This window comes from Colletotrichum scovillei (genome assembly GCF_011075155.1).
Source record: "Colletotrichum scovillei strain TJNH1 chromosome Unknown Contig00011, whole genome shotgun sequence".
Taxonomy (NCBI): domain Eukaryota; kingdom Fungi; phylum Ascomycota; class Sordariomycetes; order Glomerellales; family Glomerellaceae; genus Colletotrichum; species Colletotrichum scovillei.
Window position 1 is genome coordinate 2263550 of NW_023336269.1, and position 25785 is coordinate 2289334.

General features: G+C 52.3%; 8 protein-coding genes across 8 annotated transcripts; 4 read left to right on the forward strand and 4 right to left on the reverse strand.

Moving 5' to 3' along the window:
* Window positions 1-287: 287 nt before the first annotated feature.
* Window positions 288-2309, forward strand: HER10_EVM0005151 (uncharacterized protein). The gene has a single exon (XM_035474775.1). The coding sequence runs from the start codon at window positions 437-439 to the stop codon at window positions 2189-2191; it is 1755 nt and encodes a 584-aa protein (XP_035326835.1). The 5' UTR covers window positions 288-436; the 3' UTR covers window positions 2192-2309.
* A 679-nt stretch (window positions 2310-2988) lies between these two features.
* Window positions 2989-5509, reverse strand: HER10_EVM0002864 (major facilitator superfamily transporter; the record flags this gene model as incomplete). The annotated part of the gene is made up of 6 exons (XM_035472557.1): window positions 4764-5509; window positions 4204-4680; window positions 3796-4119; window positions 3514-3697; window positions 3314-3430; window positions 2989-3227 (listed from the first exon to the last, which is right to left on the reverse strand). Exons 1-6 carry the CDS (start codon window positions 4968-4970, stop codon window positions 2989-2991), a joined length of 1548 nt encoding a protein of 515 aa, XP_035326650.1. The 5' UTR covers window positions 4971-5509.
* A 5232-nt stretch (window positions 5510-10741) lies between these two features.
* Window positions 10742-13675, forward strand: HER10_EVM0003255 (beta-glucosidase). The gene is made up of 3 exons (XM_035472939.1): window positions 10742-11734; window positions 11787-12019; window positions 12073-13675. The coding sequence occupies exons 1-3, from the start codon at window positions 11369-11371 to the stop codon at window positions 12905-12907; spliced, it is 1434 nt and encodes a 477-aa protein (XP_035326684.1). The 5' UTR covers window positions 10742-11368; the 3' UTR covers window positions 12908-13675.
* Window positions 13676-14137: 462 nt separating this feature from the next.
* HER10_EVM0004652 (cupin) lies at window positions 14138-15755 on the reverse strand. The gene is made up of 2 exons (XM_035474288.1): window positions 14979-15755; window positions 14138-14912 (listed from the first exon to the last, which is right to left on the reverse strand). Exons 1-2 carry the CDS (start codon window positions 15119-15121, stop codon window positions 14312-14314), a joined length of 744 nt encoding a protein of 247 aa, XP_035326801.1. The 5' UTR covers window positions 15122-15755; the 3' UTR covers window positions 14138-14311.
* Window positions 15756-17530: 1775 nt separating this feature from the next.
* On the reverse strand, window positions 17531-19168 carry HER10_EVM0011543 (uncharacterized protein; the record flags this gene model as incomplete). The annotated part of the gene is made up of 7 exons (XM_035480972.1): window positions 17531-17767; window positions 17829-17963; window positions 18115-18317; window positions 18372-18449; window positions 18705-18819; window positions 18885-19041; window positions 19098-19168. The coding sequence occupies 7 exons, from the start codon at window positions 19166-19168 to the stop codon at window positions 17531-17533; spliced, it is 996 nt and encodes a 331-aa protein (XP_035327317.1).
* A 1292-nt stretch (window positions 19169-20460) lies between these two features.
* HER10_EVM0009204 (uncharacterized protein) lies at window positions 20461-20999 on the forward strand. The gene has a single exon (XM_035478699.1). It carries the CDS (start codon window positions 20527-20529, stop codon window positions 20983-20985), a length of 459 nt encoding a protein of 152 aa, XP_035327132.1. The 5' UTR covers window positions 20461-20526; the 3' UTR covers window positions 20986-20999.
* Window positions 21000-21989: 990 nt separating this feature from the next.
* On the forward strand, window positions 21990-23555 carry HER10_EVM0005212 (NPP1 domain-containing protein; the record flags this gene model as incomplete). Its single annotated transcript, XM_035474834.1, has 7 exons — window positions 21990-22060; window positions 22115-22271; window positions 22330-22444; window positions 22683-22760; window positions 22814-23022; window positions 23089-23256; window positions 23313-23555. 7 exons carry the CDS (start codon window positions 21990-21992, stop codon window positions 23553-23555), a joined length of 1041 nt encoding a protein of 346 aa, XP_035326843.1.
* Window positions 23556-24009: 454 nt separating this feature from the next.
* On the reverse strand, window positions 24010-25401 carry HER10_EVM0010122 (uncharacterized protein; the record flags this gene model as incomplete). Its single annotated transcript, XM_035479591.1, has 2 exons — window positions 24010-25318; window positions 25367-25401. The coding sequence occupies 2 exons, from the start codon at window positions 25399-25401 to the stop codon at window positions 24010-24012; spliced, it is 1344 nt and encodes a 447-aa protein (XP_035327213.1).
* Between the last annotated feature and the right edge of the window lie 384 nt (window positions 25402-25785).

Here is a 25785-nt window from a genome sequence, read left to right on the forward strand (position 1 = left end):
ATCACTTCCATCATTAGTACTTTGAGCAGCCAAGCTGCAGTTGGCCACTGGAAAAGCAGAGCTCACCTACTTTGACGGTTCAACCCAACTGTCTCGGCCAACACCTTCCCAGCCCGGCGTCTTTTCCGTTCCCGCGTCGGTTGGAAGCCGGCCCACGGCTTCCGACTTCCTGATTGTCGTTGGTTGGTGACGGGCTTGGTTTGCGTTCTTGCACCAACCAATCCTTCCCTTTCCCTATCAGGACTCCAAACCCACTCTTCTCTAGCAAACAATGCAAGTGAGCCAACCTCGCCCGAGGAGGTGCTTTTTCCCTCGTCCAACACGTTTCTGTCTCTTGTTGACGCAAGCCCACCCACGATGTCTCTGATTATCCTTCTTCATCCTCGCCTAGTGCTTCTTTTTCGACTGCGATACCTGCCGAGCGACTGAAGCGACAATGGCCGCGAGAATACTAGACATACTTCCGGCTGAGACCCTCATCAGCATCGCGGGGCATCTCGACGGCATTGCCGGACCAGATTTGTCCTCCTTTTCCCTCACCAACAAAGCCTTCCATGCCGCCGCCGCTTGCTTCTTGTTCCGCGACATCCACATCCTCGTCAAGCATCCTCGGAGGCTACAGCGCGATGTCGATTCCTGGCTCGCAGTTCTGGGGCGCACAAACTCCGCCAGGCATGTCAGGCGCCTGAAGATGACGTTCCTAGACAAGTCGCTCCCTCACAGTGATCTCTACTCGCCTGATCGACACATGATACTACCGGTTCCAAAGGAAACCTCGTTCTATTTCAAGCATAGGTCGCCAGAGAACCGACGCCTCCGCGATGCCTTTGTCGATCCCGAAGCGTGGACTCCCATGATTAGACTGCTCGAAGCCCTGCCCGGACTGACCGACATGGTCATTGAACATGAAAGCAGCTTTTCGCCTCTTCTCCTCGAAACCCTTCGCACGCATCACCCAGGCTGTCGGTTGGAACTCAATGGTTTCGATCTTCACTGCAGCGAAGGTGCTGCTATCAATGCGCATGATGTCGCACTTCTGCTTGCGCCCCAACTGCGTAGCATCTCTATAAAGGAGTATTACCAGACGTCAATTGCGCATACAAACGAATCGGTCATGCTACGTCTCATTGGAGGCCTATCACCGAATCTCAAGATAGTGAAGCTGGAACCATTCTTCGGAGGCAGACATAAGCGAAAATACGACGCAGATTTCGAGAATGAGTTGCAAGCGTTGATCGCGCAAACACTCGACCACAGTCTCATATCTGGGAAGGATCTTTCAAGGATCTTGAAGTCACCAGAGCTCGGTTCACTGTGTTCTCTGACGCTACAGAAAACCAACCCTGATAGGCTCATGGCGTGGTTCAGGGCGACGGACTTCGCGGCACTGCGTCATCTGAGATTGACCGCAAGTCCTGGAGAGTTACCATGGCTTACAACGCATGCCAGATTCCACAAACTCGAAAGTCTAGAGTTAAACTACAATGAAGTTATCGTTGGCCCCCGACCTGCTTGGGAGGGGGTCGCGAACCGTGGAGACGTCGCTATTGAGTTCCTAGCCATCATGCCAGCCTTAACATCCCTCTCGCTCGAGGGCCGAGTACCTTCACCAGCCGTCCAGTTTGCGTTGTCCAAATTCGGAGGATCCCTGCGCAAGCTAAGCATTCGGCCCTCCTACGGCTCTCATTCCAGGCAGGAGTATCCCAGAATCGCGCCGCAGGACTTGTGCGTGCTGTCTAAGACATGCATGTGGGTGCAGGATCTGACAGTCACGATCACTGTACCTACGTTTCAAACGAGCTCATCAGAAATGATAGAGGCAAGTGAGTCTCTTGGGCGGATGCGGAGCCTCCGAAATCTCTACCTGACACTTCGACATTCTGAACTTGAAGTGCGGGCTGGAGATGGCGGGTGCAGACGAAGAGCTCGTGCGTATCAGAGAAAACTCGAAACGACGATAGAGGCAGATGCGGCAGGGGTGACACCCGCAGAGGTTGCCAAGTCGATCTGGGAGACAATATGTGAACAAGGCTGCCGCTTGGAGTTACTTCAGCTTGACACTATAGGTGACTGGGGTGGCACACGCAAGTCTGACCGTGTTCATCAGATTCGTAGAGTCGGAGCCATGGGTGAAGGTTTGGTGGAGACTGCCTTGTTCCGAGAGAACGGGAAACTGTTCTGGAGAGACTGATCAAGAGAGCATTTGAGACCTCATATTGTCTTCGCTAGAGGCAGAGCTCATCTGAGTCTCGACGCGAAAGTGTGGATGTCGTTTGCAAGGACCATGTTGGGGTTGTATATAAACGAGACAGTTTGTACTTGACTTCACTTTAGGAGATATTTGCCAATCCCGGTATTGGTGTCTGCGTGGACTATACCCAATATCGAGTAATTTTGTCTCTGAACACAATTCAATCATCTTGATCTAATAATCACACCTCTACAATAATGTTGACACTTCTCAAGAGCGGCGTTTCTCCGGTCTCGATGGAACTCAGCACTCAACGCCTCTGCAATGCGAAACTGACTTATCATTGAATGAGCACTACTTCATCGGGCAAGCACCCGTGTCATTATCTGCGTTCTGTACCCCGGAACTTCTCAATGGGCTTGTTTCAGTTTGGCAGAGACTGCTTGACAAAAATAGTCCTCGTATCAGCACTGGGTTCAACAAGAAACATCACTTCCGATAGACACTTGGCACAAAAGGGTTTCAATGATCATTCCAAGGCACAGGAGAAGCTTATCGCTGACCTTTTGACGGGGTCTCTGACATGATTCATTCTCAACTCGAAGCTACAAGGTATCTTAACTCGTCAAGGCCTTCCACAACGGGGTAACTCCCGTCCAGAAAGCCATCAATAGAAGTAGGGTTATCTTTCAAAATCGGCCCACCACAAAAACGCAGAGAAGCTCCATCTCTCGCCACACAGAACAGACAAAAAGACGTAACAAAAGGGCCCATTCATGGTCAACCCATCTTCTGCTTCAGTAGATGTACCTGAACCCGGCAGCCCTCCTCTCCTGCTTCAGATCGACGGGCGCGGCCTTCTCGCCGCCTCCCTCTGCCAGCGCGGCGGCGTCGTCGAGCTCCGCCTTTTCGAGCTTCTTATTCTCCCACTTGTGCAGGTAGCGGAGGACGAGGGCGAGGATGGCGACGAGGACGCAGATTGCCGTGTTGGCGCTACCGCCGGGGACGTATTGGGGTCCCGTGCTGCTGGGGTACACTTGGGTTGGTTGGTCAGTCAGTCAGTCCATTCAAGTACTGCTTGTAGCGTGATGGGAAGGAAAGGTTGCGAGACTCGTAACTCACTGTAAGACCCGTAGATTGTTGCCGTGTTGCCAATCATGTTAGCGATGGCGATGCAGGCTGACCGCTTGACGAGTGGTCGGGGGAAGGAGTTTGCTACCCAGGAGACGATGATTTGATCTATTGGAGTAAGATTGTGGTCAGTCATTTGCATTCGCTATCGAGGAGGAAGCGAATATTGAGTGCCACTAAGGAGAACTTACATGCGGAGATGGCGCCCATGGGCATGAGGAACATGGCAAAGTACCGCGCGCCGAGGTTGCTCGAGCCGGTGGCGATGGCGTTCCCAGTGGCCGAGACGAGCGTTAGGCATACAATATGAAGAGAACGGTCTTTTGTCTTTGCGGAGGACCAAGTTACGCAGAGCGAGATGAGGAACGTCGCGGCCTGTTGAAAAAGGGGTGTGTAAGCTGGGGCTTTCTCGAAACTCCCCACAAGGTAGAAAGACACAAAACAAGGTAATCTAGGGAAGAATTCAAACATACCCACGCGGGCGCAGTCAGCCAAAGCGTCGTGATCTTGCCGTAGCCCAGCGTGCCGACAATGGTCGGGAAAAAGTACTGAAACGTCTGCGAGATGAGGGAGACGTGCTGCATCAGGACAAAGATGTAGAGACGGTAGTCGCGCACTGCCATCTTGACGCCGTCGAGGACGCTCTGCTCGCCGTACGTGTCGGCCTCCTGGATGTCCTCGATGAGGCGCCAGGCGGCGTAGGCGCGCTCCTCCTCCGAGAGCCACTTGGTCGTGTGAGGGTAGTCTGGGAGGATCCACATTGCGACGAGGGAGAATGCGATGGCTGCTACGCCTTCCTGTGTCGATGTATTGCCAAGTCAGTCATTCTCTCTTTTGGACACTTTGGAATCTTTCTCTCACAGGAGACAGGAATGACTTACAATGATGAATAACCACCTCCACCCCGCGATCCCCAAATCCCCCTCCAGACCGCCGAGGATGCCCGCGCCGAGGAGCCCGCCAAACATGTTAGCAAGGGCGTTGCCGGCGTAGAGGTAGGCGATGCGGCGGGTGAGCTCGGCGCGAGTGTACCACGAGGACATGAGGAAGACGGCGCCCGGGAAAAAGGGGGCCTCGACGAAGCCGAGGAAGAAGCGGATGATGATGAGGTGCGTGAAGGAGTCGGCGGCGGCGTTGCAGGTCGAGACGACGCCCCAGAGGCAGCAGGAGGCGGCGAGGTAGAAGGAGGGTTTGACTTTTGTGAGCAAGAGGTTGGAGGGCAGCTGCATCAGGAGGTAGCCGACGAAGAAGATTGAGGTGGCGAGGTTGAAGTCGGTTCCTGTCATGCCTAGGTCCCGTTCGAGGGTGCCCTGGCGGGCTTGAGCTAGGTTGGAGCGGTCGAGGAAGTTGAGAAGGTACTGTGGTGTTTTACTCTATGTCAGAACATTTTGAAGCTCCCGATGGCATTCTTGATAAGGTGCATTCATGTTCTGAGACTCACCATGACTACAAGTGTCGGCATGAGACGCCGGTCTACACGACGTAGGAGAGTCTTGTCCATGGCCTTATGCCAGGCCTCATCCTGGCTTGTGAAGTGTTGAGCCCATTCCACGGGAGTCGGGTTCGAGGCCGTGGGCTTCACGACACTCTCGGTCTCGCCCTTTACAGTATTCTCATCCTGTTCTACGCTGGGCTTGTTGGTCTCCATGGTGCCGGTGAGAGCTTCTGGTCTCGATTTATATCCTCCGGGGGTCGTCGATGGTATGGCACGGGGGAAGACGATGAGTGAAAGGTTGGGATGACCTTGAAGAGCTCAAACACACGAGGGAACAAAACAAGGTAGCACAGGAAGACGGAACCTTTCTGGTATAAAGCTACCTTTTTAGTAGGATTTCCGTTACCCCGTGGGGAAGAGGGGGCAACACGGGAACTAATTCAATTACATGGGGAAACAATGAGGGGAAGCTTGCGGTATCAAGCTCGGTAAATGGACTACCGAAGGGAGTTGATGCAACGATGGAAGCGGCATTCTCGCCGATCTCGAGCGTGGGGTTGAGGAGGTTGGAGTTTATGACGCGTGTGTCGCAGGCATCGCATGCGGGTGAGCTGCAGATCAAAGCGACCACGCGCGACTCCAATTCGTCCGACGCACGCAACCCAAGACAATGGGCTTTCTCCACGTTTCCACGTTTCTTTTTAGGAGCCGGCATGAAAGCCGGAAGGGCTTGTTCAATCTGAAGGGTCATCTCATCCCCAAGATGTAGTCTGTTGGTGTTTAACCTATGTTTGCCTGAGCGGATAGTCGAGATCTGATGTGCGTGCCAATCAGATGAGGTTGTGGGCGGCCGATCTCTCAGGGTGCGTTTGGAGGCAGGGAGATTACCCCTCAAATGGGTGACCCATCTCCAACTGTTGTACTTGCCATATTCGGGAACCCGTGATAAATCCGCCTTTTCCGTATTTCGGTGAGACATGGGGAGTGTTCATGTTGAAGTGAGACAAGGTAGTGGACAATGTCTCTCCAGCTCCGTGTGAGATTTTCCAGGAAATTCGGGGGAGACTCTTCCAAAAAGCTTTGGGGCATTGATAGACGCGACCGTATCTCTCTGCATACTCAATATCAGCCTGCTCAAGTCTACTGTATTACTTCCTGTCATGTTGCTCAAACAAGACTCCGAGTTTCATTGCCAGAGGATTCAAGCATGGAATGCGGAAGCCTCATCCTTTACACTCTTCAAAGGGTGATGATCAAAAGCTCGAACTTATGTTTCCACAGGTCATGTCGTCCTTTATAGAGGTAGCAGGCTGTGGCAAAGACAAAGACAGACTTCCATGAGCACCAATCTACCTCAACCTACGCGTCCATCTCGACTTCCTACCGTCTGCGAGGATGATGTGCATTGATCCCAGGCAGCACGCAGGGATTAATTGGAGAAGCTGTCTCATCGCCTGTGCTCCTCTACGCTAGGAGGCCGAGGACGACTGCCAGGAGCAAATCGCCTCAGGATGGCACTTGAAAGCTCGAAGAAGTGACGGGAAGACCACCTCCCGTCTCATTGACAAGTGCCGACATTATGGGACCGCGGGTGATGGACATATGGAGGACAGGCTGGGTGCTTGCCGAAACCTTCGGAGCTGTGCTTGGTATGCCAGAGAAAGACGAGGCAAGATGGGCCGATCACTTGATACAGATATGGTCGCAAAGATTGGCGCATGCCTATTCTTTCATAATTCTCTTGTGTTGTCTTGACTTGTCCAATACGACAGACTTCTAGACTTGAGCGAGCTCATCATGAAGACATGAACCTTCCTATAGGCAAGAGGGTGATGCGTAAGAGACTGATACCATATTATGTTGATGTACTCTCGAATGAAAGGTACGTATAATCGTGTCTTCAACCCAGCTCAGTGCTAAAGGCATACCATGGGGAATTCCGCCACATGGATAGATTGGTAGGGGCTGCCGCAAGTTAGTTTCTCTGACAGAATTTGATCACACTGCTGATGCTCGGATTGGTCATATTGGAGTTATCTTGAGTATATTCGGGACTTCAAGTATGCCAAGAGTCGAGGCAAGCATGGCCAACGACAAGATGCATGCCTCCGGTATATGACAAGGAAAGAATTAAGAGGAGCTGGGAAGGGTTTCTGGACAGCTCACGCTGATGTCGGGGAAACCCCATTGAAAGCTTCGTGAGATCCTTCAGTTACGTGTGGTTCAGTTTTGGTACCATATGCTACGTATAGGAATACTTTCCGCTTTGGTCTTGGGAGGAGATGTCGTCTGCATTACATAACTTCCATGTGCGCTTTACTTCACCTATACCACAAAACTCTACATGACTTTCCCGAGTCAAAAGAGAATGGCGAATAGCAGATGATCCGGCGCAAACTGTCTTCCCAGGTCTCAAAGGGCCCAAATACTGGGGCGTCGTCTCTCTCGCTCACTGCGTAGAGACCCCTACTCAAGCACGAACTCATACTCGGATACGAGAACGAGCGTGTACCGCCGGAAAGACCTACCACGGGCTCCTGCCCGACAGCGAACGAGTCGTCCGTAAGTCGGGAGGCATAGCGTGTACAACGGCAGGCGCCACGTGCCGATTTGAGGCGGCAAAGCTTCTCCTGCGCACGGCAACCGACCTCGATCTGCCAGGGAAATTGGTCATCAACCGATGGTTATGTTTGGGATTAGGTTGCTTAAAACGTACAGCCAACCATTACATCACAGTAGCGGTACGTGCTTGGTATTGGTCGGAACCCTCGAGGCTCAACCAGCGATGTGCAGGAGAGTAGACTGGAGGTAGGCGATGAAAAACCAAAGGCGCAGGAAACAGTGGGTGAAATTGGAAAAGTATGGACCTAAGCAAAATACTTTGCAGACTTGGCTCTCAAAGAAATCATCAGCCTGCTGAATGTAAACGCTATGAAACGGGACTGATTACCATCTTTGCGCATGGAAAAGCAGTTCAAGTCACGGATACGGCTATGGATGCCGACTGGCGTCATCTATATGAAGAGAGCAAGCTGAATGAGAAAGCAGTATTTGAGATGTGAGCCACTACTCGATACCGCAACACGCGACCGTAAGACGCAGTGCCAGGCTTCATCTCAACCTTGGTCGGAAGTTGTGGTTGAGAACTTGGGCCGGTTCCCTTCAAGTCCCCAATGGTTTCTTTGGCCCCTGACTAGCCCGTTCACTGCGAAATCAGTGCTGATGAGCTGCTGGTGTGTCCAGTCCACTTTAACTCACGGGAGGTTAATCAAATTGCCACGAGCCGACCGCGGAAACCAAGCTGCCATTCAACTGATGACAGACGCGATTCTCGACAGTCATTGAGCAATACCAGACCATCAACAATGTCGCAAGAGGTTTGCAGAGGTCGCGATTGTTCCGAGTCCTGATAACAGGACAGGAAGGCCTGTACACTCAGTGGGGTTGAGGCTGCTCTGTTGAGTCAAGCTTAGCTGCTACCCGATGTCGGCCGGTTAGTGATCTCCATTTCGGCATACGAGAGCCGCTGCTAGAGCGGGCCGACACAACGAAACATGCGTCAAGAGTTGCTCCAGTGCAGGGCTCTTAAAGAGCTCAAGTAAGACTGAGGAGAGTTGATTGTGTAGCAATTAGCGCGGGGCACAGCGCTGCTCAAGTTCCTACTCATCAAACCAAGCGAGTAACAGAGCGGGCGTGGCGTGATCTGGCCACAGGCCGTATTTCTCGGTTGATGGCTAGGAGAGCGACAGTGCAGATTCTTTCCACCCAATACTGCAAATGATCAGCAACTGATGAGGGCCACTCTTCGGATACGAGATGTATCCATGGAGAAGCTCAAGAAATGCTGGCTAGGAGGGATAGCTTCCAGCTCAACATTGTGAAGCTGATCGGGTGAGGCAACTATCATGATGTCTGCCGATGGAGGTCAACACTACAAGTATAGAGCGTATCGGCGACTGCCGCAAGTGTACGAATACAAAGCTAGTCGCTCTAGAATGGACGCTGGGCACACCAGCTCTGGTGCAATCTCGCACAATTTGGTAGGCGCAATTTCCCTACTCCGTCACCAGTATCCGAGAAGGGAGTGGCCACAGACGACGTCCCCAGATCTATCGCACGGGCTTGGTCGATAGATCGCGTTCGGCGGTTTTGCTGACGACTGACAGACGGCCTGACAGGTTCTCTGCCGTTGGCTCGTTCACCCAGACGAGATGGAGATGGACCGATGGGGACGTTTGGCGAAGGGTTGCTCGGTCTCTTTCCAGGTCATGTCTCTGCTGCGTACCCGTAGAGATAGAGGCAAAGCACGGAGCACGTGGATTGCAAGTGGAGGAAGAATCATGACATGAGGCTCATGCAAAACGCCCACATGGGCAAGGGGTCGGCATGTCCTCTTCTTCGAGAGCCTGGAGTTGTGCAGCAAATGCTCAGCAAGTCGACGACATGGCATACACAAAGGGAAGAGAAGTCCGTCTTGGTCTGGGGGTGACCGGGTGGAGGTTTGAAGATGGCGGAGGACGAGGTTCAAAAAGGGCAAGCACGTTTCGGTATGTGGTGCGAGCCTACCAGCCTGCACGGAGCGACAACCAGCGATTGAGAGACTGCTCTTACTAAGTCTTGGCTCGAAAGGGGCACGAAGGGGTTGAGAAGGAATGGCCCACTCTCCGGTTATCTATGTAAGGTATCTTAAGTACCTACCTTGACTAGGTAAGTTACGGAGAGGCCTCGGCACAGTGGACTCTGTGCCAGATATCGCGACAATTGGAGACTTTCTTCCAGAAGCAGAAGGCAAGACCGCTGGGTCGTGTGGCGTTACTGGCGTTGTATGTTGAAGAAGGCGCTTTGCCGCGTTCCAGTGCGGCAGAAAGATACCGTTGAGAGTCGCCCGAGACATTGTGTTCCCCTGTAGGCTACTAAACTAGCCCGCTGCCCACCCAAGACGTGATTCATGCGGTCTTTTCTCGCCCATTCTTTCGTTGCACTAGAATGCGGGTTCCAGTTCAAGGAGGTGGCTGTGGCACAGCATTTGTCTCAGTCAATGACAGTCAGTCGGTTAAAGACAGGAAGCGGTAGGAAAATTCTTTCGAGTCTGGATCGAATGCAACTACAAGTATCCGTAGGTACAGTGCACTGCAACCGATGGCTTGCAGCCTGTTTGCTACCGTGACAGCACGTGGAATTAAGCTTGAAGGTTAAGATTGGATGACAGGAAGCGCGTGTGACATTACGAGCGGCGGTCTCTCACCAGCTTTGGTGGTCGCTGAGTGCCAATTTGTCAATCCAGTGCACCTCTCTGCGCTCGAATTGTCAATGGCGCCAAAAAGCTCATCTCATTCATCGCCCAAATAGGCAACGCTCCCTAGCCGACCAACGAAGCGGTGCGGTCTGTTCTTTCCCCCTGTTTTCTGGAGATGGTTCCCAGTTTCCATCTGGACGAGTCGACGACAGGACGCGATGGAACTGGTAGCAAATGCAAGCGAGAGGGAAAAGGGCAAAAGGGCAAAAGGTACGTACACTGGAAGTGTTTGGTCGATACAGCCAATCAGAGATGATGAATGGGATATAGGCAGTGGATACATTCAAATTGTGCATGACTTCATTGGTCGAGTCTGGAAACAATGCAAACTTATGCAGGTACAAGCAGGTATATACAGGTACGTACCGAGTAGTCTGGAGTGCTTCGTCGACCCCGGCTGGGCAATCTGGGACCCCGTTGGGAACCGTGCACAGGTGCCCTCATTTCGTTTGGCTCCAAACGGCAGCAACGGCTTGGATGCGCAACATCTCTCATTGGCTCCTTCCAAGAACAAGTCAAGCTTTGCCGAGATGATGGCCCTGTCTGATTGGCGAGTTCATCCAAGGTCGAGGGGCCATGTCATTTTCATTTCCCCCCGGGCCTCGAATCCTTGCGTCTCCTTAACCCCCGGCCAGTCTTCGACTCTTCCGAGTTCCAACTGCGCGATTCTCATCAAGCTCGTCGCATCGACGCTTGTCCGCCTCAACCGCCCCCCGGCTTAGCCAAGCATCACCGCTTGCCCATTGCCTAATGTCGCCATGACCAGCCAGAATCCTTGCGCCTGCCCCTCAAAGGGCCCTGGTCCACCCAGGTCCCCCTCGAGTTTCCCCCCGTTATGGCCAACAGGGTGAGGATCGCGCGCAAGGTTCTGTCAACGCACCTTTCTGCCTTTTGCGGCTTGCCCAGTAGGCTGAACGATTCCCACCCCGGATACCTTGCTGCTCTCTCTCATTTTATCGTCGACCCATCCTGCCACCTCCACCCTCGTTCATTCTCCTCTTTCTTTCTCTTGTCCTTGCACCGCATCCTTACGCCTTGCCCAGTCTCTGCTTTGAGACGTTCCGCTCTTTACACCGACATTCGCTGTCTAGTCATTCGCTTTCGAAGACATCACGTTCTTTACGAATCCAACAAGCTCACGCGCTGTTGCAATTCCAATTCGCCTTTCCATGTTGTAGCATTGAATCCGGACGCCAAAATCCGACCGCCGTTGTCACCACGTTGCGCGACGCGCCGACCACCAGGAATCAGATCCTGTTTCTGAATTGTCTTTGGAGGAAACCACATCGACTCTTGTCGAAACCCCGCTTCCGAGATGAAGCTCTCTACCATTAAGGCTGCCGTGGGCTCGGCTTTGGTCCTGCTCTCTGCCCAACCCGCCGAGGCTCATGATGGAACTCACCGACACCTTCACAAGTTGAAGTCCGGCCTGGGCCCCAACGAGGAGATCGAGACGCTTGCCGAGAGGGATGTCATCAAGAGAACTTCTGATGGCAAGGCCATTTGCAGTTTGCCTAGCGATGGCGATCTGGTCAAGGTCCCCGGTGCCATGAACAACGGCTTTGCTATGAGCCCCGATCAAGCCTGTGTTGAAGGAAGTTACTGCCCTATTGCCTGCAAAGCCGGCAAAGTCATGGCGCAATGGGAGCCCGATTCGACCTACACGTACCCGTCGTCCATGGTAAGAATCCCCCCGACTTCTCGCACTGCAGCTCGCAGGCTAATCAGCTCAGAACGGTGGCTTGTACTGTGGTTCTGATGGCAAGGCCTCAAAGCCCATCAAGGGCTCTCCCTACTGCGTTGATGGAGCAGGTACTGTTGAGGTTTACAACAAATGTGGCAAGACTTTGTCCTTCTGCCAAACTGTTCTGCCGGGCAACGAGGCTATGCTCATTCCCAGTGTCATTGACAAATCCATCACCCTTGCTGTTCCCGACCCTAGTTACTGGTGCAGCACCAGTGCTCAGTGAGTTCGCTGTCTCGAACATAGGTCAAAATGAAGAGACTAATGGTGTCTAGCTACTACATTAACCCGCCTGGAGTTACGGATGAGGGTTGTATCTGGGGCGACTCCTCAAAAGCAGTTGGTAACTGGGCTGCCTACGTCGCGGGAGCCAACCAAGACGGTCAGGGCCGAACTTTCGTCACTCTCGGTTACAACCCCATCTGGGAGGGTTCCGCGCTCAAAAACACGAAGCCTACCTACGGAGTCAGGATCGAGTGCCCTGATGGCGGCTGCAATGGCACTCCTTGCTCCATTGACCCCTCTGCCAATGCTGTTGGGGAGGTGACCAGTAACCAAGCCGGCACCGGCGCTGGCAATGCCAAGTACTGCGTTGTCACTGTCCCCAAGGGAAAGAAGGGTCGCATCATCGTCTTCCCTCTTGACGGTTCCGGAGGAAGCGACTCTGATGACTCTAATGAGAAGGATACCAAGGTTGAAATCAAGGTCGCCAAGTCTTCCGCTGCTCCCTCGCCCACTCCCACCCCGACTCCCACGCCTACTCCTACTCCTACGCCTACACCGACCCCGACGCCCCCCTCGTCCTCTTCCGCTGCGCCTTCCTCCAAGGCCGTCAAGAGTTCCAGCTCCAAGGATTCCAGCGCAGCTACCTCCGCCTCCTCGACCACGTCAAGTGCCCCCAGTGTCATGGCCGGCATGTTCCACGAGAACGATAATTCGACAACCACGTCCTCCGACTCTGACAGCACGACTTCCAAGCCCGCCACCGCCACAGAAACGGAAGAATCAGCGCCCGCCACGACCTCCAAGGAGAACGAAGGTGTTAGGCAAGGCGGTGGGGCCATTGCGGGCCTCGTCATCGCCTTCGTTGCAGCTACGTTCCTCTACTGAGTGTGCTCAGTTGATAGTCGTATTCTTTCTTTCGCCATAGCCAGCAGCAGCAGCCCGTTCTTCGCTTCCAAGTCCATGCTTGTCAACACGACGCAGCGCCGTCCTTTTGCTGCCACCAGCCGACCTCGATTGTCTCGGAACCAGCCCGCTCGGTCGGATGTACCCTTCCCACCCCTTGGGCAAGCTCGCTTGCCACGTACCTTTTGCGCTGCTGGCACTTCTTCGTTTCGACCCGCTGCTTACGACCATGCGGCAAATTTTGCATACACGCCGGTAACACATGGCACTTTCATCCATAACAACTTATCTGGACGTATACATCGAATCCCTGCGATACTATCGCGACAGTCTAGTGTTTATTGTCTTAGCATTCTCGTGTTGACCACACGAGCAGGCAAAGCTTTCTTTCGGGTATCTTCTACTCGGCTCCTCTGACGAGGAGCATTTACATATTTTCGGATCGGCTTGCTTCTCATCTATACCCATTTACGCACGTATTATTTTGATCTTATATTATATTATTCGAGGAACATGTGGAGGAAGCTTTTATGTGAAATGGAACATCGGTCATGACATGGAGGGGAAGCGGGGTATCTAGGACCGGAAAATCTTATTCCATGAGGGGAACTGTATTATGTGAGAACGTGCTTGGAGACCGCGTGGATGAGCATTGCCCGAGAGCAACGGGAGGTGATGTGGAATGGTATGTGGACAAGACATGATGGCTTGTCGAGCGTCTGTTGATGTTTGTTCTAGGGTAGTCCAGACCTTGATCAGGGGTTATTGGGCCTGTCACTTGCTATACGGTCCGGTCCAACCAATCAACGAACGTTCATGCTCAATGATGTCTTAATGCCTTGATCCGATTTTCACGTCATCGTTCCTATGTGTCTGTCCCAGCATTCGCCATCCTCCAGTTGCCGGTAACAGAGTACCCTCTCGAGGCGACGCAGGAGCAGCAAGCCGCCCTGACTACAACGCTTGCTAGAGCATGACAGCAGCGAGATTGCACGGTGTCACGAGGTATGACGTGGATGATAATATCTCAGTATATGATCGATGTTAGTTGGCTATCTTAAGGCTTGAGAAGAGTTGCAACAAGTCAGCCGCGTATATACAGGGTATTTCATTTTTTCCACGATGCTACGTATTTCTTATGAGCTGCTCACCAAATCTAGATACAACGAACGAAAACAAAACCGCAAATGCTAGCTAAAGGGGATGAAGGGGGGGCAAACAGAATGAGAAAGAATTCCAAAGCAAAACGCTCAAAGTCCATGCAATAATCCGAATACCAAACCAAATGCTCGCTTGCCAGATGCAAGATGCCACGCTCTCTACAGCAATCAACAACGCTCACTCGCCAACACCATTAAATATCCCCCAAGTGCTTCTCCTACCAGCTTACAAAGCACGCTTCTGGATGTTGCACTTCTTCAAGCACTCGTCAACCCCAAGCGCAATGCTAGCGGGAATAGCCTTGCGCACGCGATCGATATCCGCACCAGCAATGCTCTGCCCAAAGGTAGCAGCGATGACATCGTCCGTCAAGGCAAAGGTGCTATCCGCAACCTGTCCGGTGCCGAAATCCTCAGACGCGAAGCTCGCCACGAAGACGGCGTCGCCGCAGTCCGGGTTGAACTGCGTGTGCAGAGAGCCCTGGTAGAAGGGTGTCATCTGGAAGGGTCCCAGCTCGGTGCGGATGGCGCGGCGGGTCTTTCCGTCGGCGGCGAGGACGACGCCGTTCTCGGGCGTCATTTCGGTGATGAGGCGGCCCTTGACGACGATCTGGAGCTCGGAGGAGCGGGGGTGGACGTGGAGGGTGTTCATGCCGCAGGGGCCGACGCGGCCCACGGCCATGCCGGCGCCGGTGCCGACTAGGGCGGGGAAGGTCTTGCGGTTGGCGGCGACGAGTTCGCCTCCTTTGCCGGGGTTTTGTTGGGGTTGGTTGAAGTCGAAGACGAACTGCTTGTCGTCGGGGAGGAGCTTGAAGCGGTCTGCGGCGCTGTTTCGAGTTGTTAGTATGTTGGGGAGAGTGGAGGGAGGGTGGGGATGAGGGTCAGGGACTTACGTGTCGGCGAGGAAGAGCTGCTGGGTGAGGGATAGAGTGGAAGTGGGAGCGGGAGCGGAGGTCGTCTGGCTGCTGTAGGGGGCTGCGAGGGCCGAGGAGGCGAGGGCCAGGGTGAGGGCGACGGAGCTGGTTGTGAAGTACATTTTGAATGTGTTGTTGTTGCTTTGAATGCTTGCTGGAGATGACGATGCCGAAACAATGCTAGTCAAAGTGGGAAAGGAGACAAAGTAGAGAAGACTCAAGGAAAGATGAGATGATGTTATTAAGCGTTCACTGTGTGATGAGACGCAAGAGAAGAAGCCATCATCAGAGCGGGGTTTGATGTCTAGTTATATACTGGCATCCCATCTATTGAAATAGGATGAACGTGAACAATTCAGATTTGGTGTGCGTAGTCTAATTTGGGATGGCATCCAACCTCAAGGTCCCATCCATCGTCGACCAAAAAGCCATCCCGCATGGTCTTGGAAGATGGCTAGGCTTAGCACTCGACCAACGTTCGGCTCAACTCACATCCTGTCCGCAGCAAAAAAACCAACTCACTTGCTAGCCTAGCCAAGGTAGCCTTTCAAGATGACAAGACCCAGACCAAAACGGACAGACACGGCTGCCACGTGCCATGGCTCACAAAGTTCCTCCTCGGGAACAGTGTAGTCCGGTAAGAAGTGACAGGGCGTGGGCCAGTTCGGAGTGCAGGGCTTAGAATTCTTTCTTTCCTTCGTTGTCAACTTGTCAGCACTAGCGCGGAGTTGGGTCGTTGGACTATGTACATCTGCCACGAGGTTGGAGAAGCAGGATGGGAGGATGGGGAATGTTTGAATTGGTAATCCCGGTCGGCGTTTGTTTTTGGGGCGGCGGGAGAAATGTTTCCTGCGGCCGCGGGTCTCTGATCCAATCACGCATAGGCTCAGCCCTGAGTAGCGCCACTGGAGATGCCTTTTCATTCGCTACTGCGCTTCTCGGAGACCGCTACCCGGGACCCACATGTCGGCTGTGCAACGTGCACCCGCCAAACCGACCTCCATCTCCCTCCGGCGCTTGTTGTCCTTGTCGTCCCAACCTAAAAATAACGGGGGAAGAAGACAGACTAGATGCCTGCGTTGTCTGTTTATTCATCCCAAGAAAAGTTGTTTGACAAGAAATGAATTCCATTTTGTTTCCTCACATACCCTTGCACCGAAGGATGTCCAGCAGGGTCGTAACCCGGCCGGTCGGTCTTGTCTCCCTGATCTACGCCTCGCGGATCAGTGTCGCTCCGGGTTAGATGGGATGCGACCACGTGGGCCTGGACAGGCGCCTTTGATGTTGGACAGGATTGCTGTTCATATGTTGTTGTCTCCTTTCGCACGGCGCCGGCGGAAATTGTTATTTTCATGAGCTCTGATTATTGGCAGCTTTCACCTGCGGTATGGGCACCTTTGCTAACAACCCAAAGTCAAGACTCCGTAGCAGCTGTCTACGAGATGTGGACTCGACCCTGCTGTGAATGCTAAGTATCTGGGTCCTTGTTCGGATCTTTGGGTTATTGGCTGAAGCTAGTACACGGCGCTGTGGACGCCAAACGTCTTGCTCACTCAGCTAGTAGATTACACAAACTACTATGGCCAAGCTTCATAAGCATAGTGCTTATCGGACCCGGGGGAAACAGCCGGGAATCTGAATACAGTCAGACTTAGGAATGGAATCAGAGGGATGTTCTTCAGTGCTCCCTCAGCAAGACCCTGTGGTGCCGGCTCGGTTGATACCGAGATGACGACGACGCTAGACCGGTGGATCCGTCCTTCACCGACAAGAATCTGACGCCCTATCCACAGAGTCTCCATTATGATCTGGGAAAGAGACACCCACGTACCTATTGGCTCCTCTGGCTTGAGAAGAGCTGGAGCTCATCCAATTCCCGCTGGGCTGGGTCCGGAGCCAGTGGCTTCCGAGCGTAGTGGGAGGGGGTCACAATTCCTTCGGGATATCGATTTCCACAACTGTGTCGGTTAACAAGGTAAGGTCACCAGCTTGCCGGTACGACCGAGACATGAAATCCTACGCCGAAGAGAGAGTTATATTGGCCTAGGTATTACTCACCTTCGACCCAAACCGAGGACGCCCAAGTCGCTCACGCACACATGAGCCGTCCTCAACCCTAAGACCGCCACATGCGACCATACCCACTGGAGAATTCGGGATCCCGTCCGCTCTCCCATAGACAAGCCAGTGAGGGCCAGAGTAGTAGTCAGGTCGGTGACGACTGGCGAATGCCTGGTGTTGCATGTAAATTATCATTTTGTTTTTGGTGAAGATTGGTTATGTAGTTCAGGTAGGCACTCTGGGGGAAGGGCCTCCCTCCGTGTTGTGATTTCTGCATCACTGAGAGAGCACGACCTTTCTTTGGTACACAAGAGAGATGAATCGTTGAGCAGGGGACTTCTTCAAACTCTGCAGCCTTTTCTTGCTGGAGTTTCTGTCACGGCTACTCCGTACATATATGCCAAGCTTTACACCGAGTACTGTCATGCCATGATGATCGAATAGATTTATGCTCACTTTGATATCCGAAACTAACTATTACGGACCCTGATCTCGTCATCATGCATACTCTTCATCTGCTCCAGAGATGGGTCATCCCCAACCCATGACCCTCCCTGCGCATCACCCTCGAAGAGCTGGGCGTAGACCTCATCTACGTTCGGCAGCAAATTGCCGGCCGACTTTGTGAATCGATCGAGTGCTTTCTGGAACTTTTGCGGTTTGGTCTCCCTGTCAACGTATGCTTCCGCAATGTTCTCAATCTCAGCCTATTCTTGTGTCAGTTCTAGTCACCTGTCTCACAGGGGAAAACTTCTTATCGAGCCGTACATTTAGAGACGAATACGCCACTGCAGTCTTTTCTTCGACTTGGACGTAGAGCCGAGCAGTCGAAGTCTTGTCAATGATTGCCTTGAGTTTCGCAGCCTGCGCGTCTTCTCTGAGACTGGAAAATAGTTCCATGGCCTGTGGAAAACAAGGTCAGCATGTGGACAATGGTGGAAGGACTTGTAATGCTCACCCCAAAGATAACCACCGCTGCGATGAGTCCATACTGTCAATCATCATATGGTTAGCACATAGCCATATGAATACGCGCCCATTCACACAAACTTACGATGCCAGCTCGCGCAAGCCCTCGAGCTGCAGCAATCGCCTCGGCCCCGATGATCTCTTCCTCCAACATGCCTGCCCGTACAACACTTAAGGCGTCTTGCGCAACAATTTCCTCAGAGGTAAGTGCGATCCCGCCCTGTTCTTCAATGATTGGGATCTCCTCCGCAGTCCCAATCTTGAACTTCTCAGTCAATTTTGCAATCTCTATTCCTCCGAGTTAAGTCTATTTGTGAGCCGATTTTGGTTGTATTTACTTACCACTTGCGGACATCTGACTGTTTGAAGCCGCCAGCGCGGCTTGGGATGCCTCCAGAGCCACGGCTCGTTGCGCAATCGCTTCACAGGTGTCAGCTCAGGTATGATGTTTCAGGGCTTTCGTCTCGGATGCCTCACTCCTGGCGTATGCGTGGCCAATCCTGGTGAACGCTTTGGACTCCAAAGCCAACCCCTTCTCTATGGGAGCGTTAGTCTTGCGGCACCTCTTTCGGTCGTCGGCTCTTTCTGTATACTTATTTGGGATACATAGTGTACTGTGACGCCGTTAGATTTGCCTTTGCGATCACCAATTATCAACAGAGATTTGAGACTTACAAGCAAGGAATGAGGAAACAGTCTTGCTGAGGTAGATTCCAATGTCAATGAACTCTTTAGCTCCTCCAGTGAGCAGGTTTATCATGCCATCGGTTGGCTTCATCTTGTCGAGCTCCTGGTAAGATTGAGTGTCAGAATTTTCTGGAGACCAACGCGGCTTGTGATATAGCGCTGATATACCGCCAGGAAAGTATCCGCTTCCTTCTTTGGAAGTTCAGCAGTGACTTGTTTCACCAGATCATCGATACTGGAGAGACCTGCTTTCTTGAGCGCAGCCTGTGTACTCGCGTAAGCCTGTTTGGCATTCGCCGCAAACTCTCCCTGATATTTCTCCGTTCTTTTTCTCGTCAATCTCGACTCAATGCGTCTTAAGAAGAAGGAAAGGGGACGTACGTTTGTTGCAGCAGCCGAGTGTGCGTGATCAAGGTCTCGCAGCGCTTGACGGCTTTCTCCTTGTTTACCATGTTGGCAATTGATCTTGATGCCCTAGTCAGATGGAGAGAGAAAGTATGCAACTCGAACACTGGCCACAGAAATGAAGTTTCTAAGATGCGAATAAACGTGGGAATGCTTTCGAGGCAGATCTGACAGCGATCAGTTAGCTAGATATGTCGACGAACGTCCAATATTGGACGAAAGGTCCATGACAGTCCAGACCAACGAAGTCCTCTCAGGTCTAAACATTGGTTCAGCTCTTACATGCGCGTTTCGACCAGTTGAGAACAACGTCCGCTCGATTGTGACCTAAAGTTTCGGCGGCAAGCTGATATTCCATGGCTCGCTCCAAAACGCTCGAACAGTTGGCCAGGGTACTATCACGAGACTATCTTGTTTCGCGCCAGGTAGCCTCAGCTGGCTCTAGTTGATGGTGGGAAAGTGCCGAAAGAGGCACGGGGAATCCATCTCCTTGAGACCTGGAAGATGGACCTTTTGGTTTTCGGCCACGTACAGCCAATAAGGTAGAAGCCTGCCCTCAATACCCATGACACAAAGCCACCAGAAGACGGCCAGCAGAGAAGGAGTGAGGATATCAAGAGCTTGCTAGAGAGCTCTCAGTGGCCCTCCTTAGCAAACCAAACGCCAGCGCCTCCGCCAAGTCACCATACTAAGGCACTTACGCTACCAATACCTACATAGACGATGTCAAGGTAGCTGTAGGGGGAAGGGGGTGAGGGGGGCAAATTGCCGATATCCCTGTCCTTAAGGAGCCGGATCACCGGCGCTGCCGTCTGCAACATGCTGTTATCGTCACCAATACTCCCAACTAACTGAAGTAGCGGCTCAGCCGCGACAAGGGGTCCAGATCTGGATGCTCTTCAGCTGGCGACCTAGCCATTTTGGTACACAACCAGGGTAGTTAGTTTGTTCAATCGGCAGTCTAGAAGCCCCAGCTGCATCACCCCATTTCGGCCTTCGTCAGGCAGATCAACTCAATCCCTTTTTGGCATGTTGCCTTTCCCCAGTAGGTAGCTCGAGACCGATCGCCGTGCCCGACATGCGGGTTCCAGACCGGACGAGCTACTCACAGTCGCATCGTGGCAATGAGCACGATCTAACTCATTTTTGACTTCAGCTTCGAGTTGTTGTCAGCTGAGCTATGATGGTCTGTTGATGGTCTGGGAACCGATGGTCTGTTGCTGAGCAAGAGTCGTTGATTGAGCGAAACACGGCAATTGCATGATCACTTCTTGTTGTATATAGCCTGCGATTCGGCACTCATGTTTCCTCATAATTCATTCAATCCTCAGATCGATCTCAAAAACATTTCCCTCATTCTACGCTTCGAAACTCAAAGCAAGACTCCTTCTTCAATTCGCCCACCATGCCTGACTTTTCCATGGAGTTCACCAACGCCTCCAAGACCGTATTCAGTTACGAGAGAGGGGACTATCCTGCCGATCCGGTAGTTGACACCATCAACCAATCTCCGGCCAAAGAACTCGCCAAATTCTCCACCGAGACCTACTCTTGGTCCCAGGCCGCCTCGAGCATCGTCTCCTACAATGACGGCTCCTGCTACTGGAACGACTCGGCCTCTGGCCAGTGGTTTGGCGTCAAGATCCACGCACCCGTCCAGGTCTTCATGATCGGCACCGCACCTTATTACCAGGTCTCGTACTGGACTGGCAACGAATCGACCTCAAAGAGGGACTGGTTCACACCTGTCAACGACCCTTCTACCGTCTACGATTTCCCTTCAGATGTCAAGTGGAAGATCAGAATCCATCCCACTGCTGCTCATACGACCCTGCAGCTGGCCATCTCGATCTCAGACAAATAGCCATAGTACACGATATCATAATAGAATGCATTCATAAATTTGTCGTGGTCAGTATCACGAGGGGCTTCTTATATGCTGATTCAATGACGAGAATGACATTGTGTTGAAAGTGATCTCTGGACATGAGCGGGCGTGCTTCGTTCACTTTGGTGATCCGGATGATCGTTTGCTACAGCTTGTGCGTTGATGCTGGAGGGTACGCTAAGCATTAGTGAGAAGCCAGCGGGCACTTCCTATGGACACAAGTTAGCGCCCCCTAGACTTCGAGGGACTTTGCCACCTTGACCCCTAAAAACGCCTAGGTATCGAGGCATTACCCCGCTGAAGACTTCTTAATCGTGAGTTTTGAGCCATTTTCCACACTTAAAGCTGGAACCGCCGCAAAGTGGAGCCCGGCATTCCAATGCGGAGCGGCCCGCCCCAGGGTCCAGGCCCCGGATTATTGCCAACGAACCGCGCGGTCTTGGTTCTGCCATATGGTTTCTTTGCGTTCAAGGATGACTCCAGTCTAGAACCATCCCAAACGTCGTGTCCCACTGATCTATCGACGGGAGGCTCGCCTTAGTTGGGATGGTAGGTGGCTTACGCAGTCTTCACCTAGCTAAATCATCAAAAATGGGAACGCGTCGGGCAAAGTGGAGGAGCTGAAAACCAGGGTTGCTTTGCTCAGAGCGGCTGAATAGGCCCAGAACATTTCATTCCATCTGGTGACCCGTGAGGATATGTCCTATCGATTTACATGCAATGCCTCACAGTCGCAAAGCAGTGGCCGACGACTCAACGCGAGAAAGGGCTGTCACGGATACTAGTCCACAGAACGGATGTCTTTGGAAGCGCCGTGTTCGAAGATTGCTCCGTTGATTGCCGACGCATCGGTCGTGCTTCGAATCAAGATTATATAAACCGTATCGTGCTGCTAACATGTCTAATACCAAGATTTGATCTGGGCAGAACAAGATCTCAAGCTCAACCAATACATTCCCAGAGCCTTTCATACAACAATCATGCTCGGCTACGAAGAGGCTAAAGAACGGTCGCTGTACCTGATCGTTCATACTCAGGTTATTCAGGACGAGTAGGCTTGTCCCCTACCTCTTGCTGTTTGCATTATTGACGTCTTGATTTCTAGTGTAAAGGGATTCCAGGATAATTTCTTCAAGCTCTGCCGTGCTGCCAAGGAGACGGTCGAGGCCACCCTCAAGAAAAATGGAATGAATAGCATGGAAGAGCTCTTCAATAAGGCAATGGCTGAATTGCCCAAGGAGGAGGCTGAGAAGTACAGAAAGGTGAGCCAACTTCTATATTCTGGTAGCGACAAAGGAGAAAACTAATGTTCAAGGATAGACAATCGAGGAGCTCAAACCCAAAGGTGTCTTGGACATGATCAAGCATCCGGAACTGAGGGACGCTCTTGATGCAGCAATCTGGTTGGGAGACTTCATGGCGTCTATGGCAGCCTGTGAGTTAAATCTTCCACGACGTGGATTATATGGATGGGCCTGACAGTGATTATAGTTTCATATGCATCGAGAATCAGTGAGAACAATTCTACGTATATAAGTGGCATCTACTAACGATGAACAGAGGCTGGATTGCAGCTTGAATCGGAAGCATTTGCGAAATTGGGTCCATCGTATTCTAGAGGTATACACTAAAATTCTACGGGAAGAACCTCATGAGCTAACTACCGTCAAAAGTCGCCGTTAATAGGGCCATGGCCGAGGAGGCAGCCCTTGCATTCAGGGAGGCTGCGTCCGGAAAGCTCACCACGGAGGGTAAGTTGCTGGAAGCTGAGGCGGAGTGAACTACATTTACTGACAGCAGATAGCTTTCGCGGTCCTCGCCAAGAAGTTCAATGAGCAGACTGGCAATGAGATCTCAACCGTTGCCGAACGGCGCATGCTCGAGTGGGATGCAGAGAAGCTTGCAAACTTTTCTGCAGCCGAAGAGAAGCTCGCACTAAATGGACTGAGTGATGCAGAGAAGGTTGCAGCTGAGACAGCAGCCGGGGCAAGGGGTATGGTTAGAAGTGGAATTGTAAGTCTTTCATTGTCTGGTTTTTCCTGTGACCTTGAGGTTGGAATCTAATACGATTGTATGCAGTACGGGCTGATCGCAATGGGCGTCATCATGGCTGCTACTTGGGCTTATAGGGAGTACCAAGAGCACCAGATGGCCGAAAAGATGAAGGACGGAATCCAGCAGCTTGCCACAGGTCGTCTCTATGCTCACCAGGCCAAGCTCACGGCGCAGGCCTATACATCCCTACCTGTCAGTCCCACATCGACCTATTTGAGAGACTTTGATGCTGACTTTTGAGCGCACAGACGATCATTGAGGATATTGCAGACGCTTTCGATGAACACGATACCCAGGAGCTGAACAAGAAGCTTGACAAGTTCGTACTTAAGTCGAGAAAGCTGGTGCCGAGTGAAGATCTGAAGGCTAGCTTTGACCAGCTTCGTGAGGGTGACAAGGCGCAGAACCAGAAACTTGGGGATGATCCTGAGCTAGAGGACATTATCAGAATACACAAGGAGAAGGCGGAAGCGCTCAAGCAGAATAAGTAAACCGATGGCGCTGGGATTATGCCTCCATGTTCAAAGACGCTCCTTTTGAGTAATAAAGCCTATGTTATTTCAGAAGTTCTAATTTCGCGAAATGGCTCGAGTTTTTAGTAATGCAGGAGGAGTAATTGCCTCGAATAGCTAGAGTAATAGTCATACCGGTGGCACCTGGCGAATGCCTGGTATCACATGCGTCTCTTCTTTTTGACTATTGCTCCGCGTGGTCGAGATATTCCCAAGTTGTGTATGCTGTCATGTGGCAGTCAGTATAAGTCATATTGTATCTCGGCTGTGTAAATTGTCGGAGCATATGACTTGAAGATGGGTGCATTCAACTCGTCATGTCTCCTGCAAGTTGCAACCTCTCAAGGCTGATATTAGTGAACTACCTCCACACCGTTGAGCGTGTAAGTCCCGACTTATGATACCAAGTGAGCTTTATAAATACTAATCTATCCTATTCCAAACGAGCCCCTTTTCCAACCTTTACAATTCCGTCATACACGCGGGATATGTTTGCTTCCACCCATATATTCTCAACTAAGGAGCGCAGAGACTGGGCATCGTCCTCAATACTTAGAGCTTTGGTAGTACGGTTGTACTTGTCCACCAGGGCCTCAAGGAAGCCAGAATTTGCGTATAGCCCAGTATATCCACTGTACGGTGCGGTGATGTTGACGGTGCTATCATCAGAAAATGACACTATGACATACCCGCCCTCGGTCCGCTCGTCGTCATAGACTTGCTCCATGACGACTTGCCCCGAGAGCTTCTGCACAGCTTCATCTCCCACTAGCGTATCATCGAAGACAAACGGGCTGCTCAAGTCCAGCAGTACCGAGGCGGCGAGGCAGAATAAGACACTATACTGTGCTTGATCCAACGTCTCCGGATGAGCAATCTGATGCGCTTCTCGCAAGAGACGAGGACCGACGTAGGCTGTGATACCTTTCACTTCCTTGTCCCAAGGATCCTTCTTCTTGTAGTCTTGAACACCAGAAACGAGCGTCTGAAATCTCGAATGCATGGGATAGTGCTTCGCTGTCGTCGCCTCGCAGTCCCAACGGTTTCCGAGCTGATCCGTGAGCGCAGTAACATTCGGTTCCGGCGAGAAGGCATGCAGGAACCCCATGTCGTTCTCCAAGATGTTAGGCGGACCCGTAACACCCGCGCGAGCCATGAGCGCAGCCTCGATGCCCAATGGCCCGCCGTGGCCCGGGTGAATCTGCTTCGTCTTGGCATCCGTCGTCTGGAAAGCTACGAGCCCGCCCGAGCTTGACGCCGCCACCCCCATGGCGGACGCGATGGTCTCGGCATCCCAACCGAGGAGGTTACCAACCGCCGCCGCTGCTGCAAGCTGCCCATTGATGGCCGGGTTGTGGAAGCCGCGCTCGTCTTCTACCGAGGCGCCTGACGCAAGGCCTATACGTGCGCAGACTTCGTACCCGGCAGCGAGAGCAGTGAGGAAGTCCTCGCCAGTGGTGGTTGTGTTTCGGGTGGAGGCGTAGACTAGTAGAGCGGGGAGGACAGAGGAGGACGGGTGCGCGTTTAGCACGACATGCTCGATTTGGAATGCGCCGGCTGCGATGCCGTTGAGGTACATTGCGCCAAAGATTGTGGTCTCTGAGCCGTCTATCGCTGCGACTGACTGGGGTCCGCCGTTGCCGTGGATGGTTGTTAGTGCCTCCGTCGAAGACTTGTATACGGGTTGAACCATGCCGGTCAGCATGGCTGTGACGATGTCAAGCACGAGAATAGGAAGAGAGCTATAAAGGCTCTTTGGCAGCGCTTTAGAGGTGAGGCTAGCTGCAAACCTCGCCAGGTCTATCGTGTAGTTTCCCGAAGCCATGGTGGTTAGGCTTTTGCTTGGTGCAATGATAAAGATGTGGTATTAAATCATTAGTAAATATTGGGAATAATTCTCTTGATAAGAACACTTGAAACTGTCCATACCTACCGTAGAATCGACATGCTTCGAATTGTTTCTTATACCTCTATTGTACGATGGTGATGAGATGGCTCCACTGGCCTGGAGACGGATTCGGAGTTTTGCCGCAGCCCTCATCCGGAGACGGCGAATCTCCGTGGCAGAGATCTTACCCGATGGGAGGTCTGGAGTGATCTCTCCTGTATCGATGGTGACTATTATGACGCCTCACGGATGATACCTCGGGCATCATTGCGGAGAATTCGGCCAAACTCTTTGACTTACAACCCAGTGCTAAGACAGAGT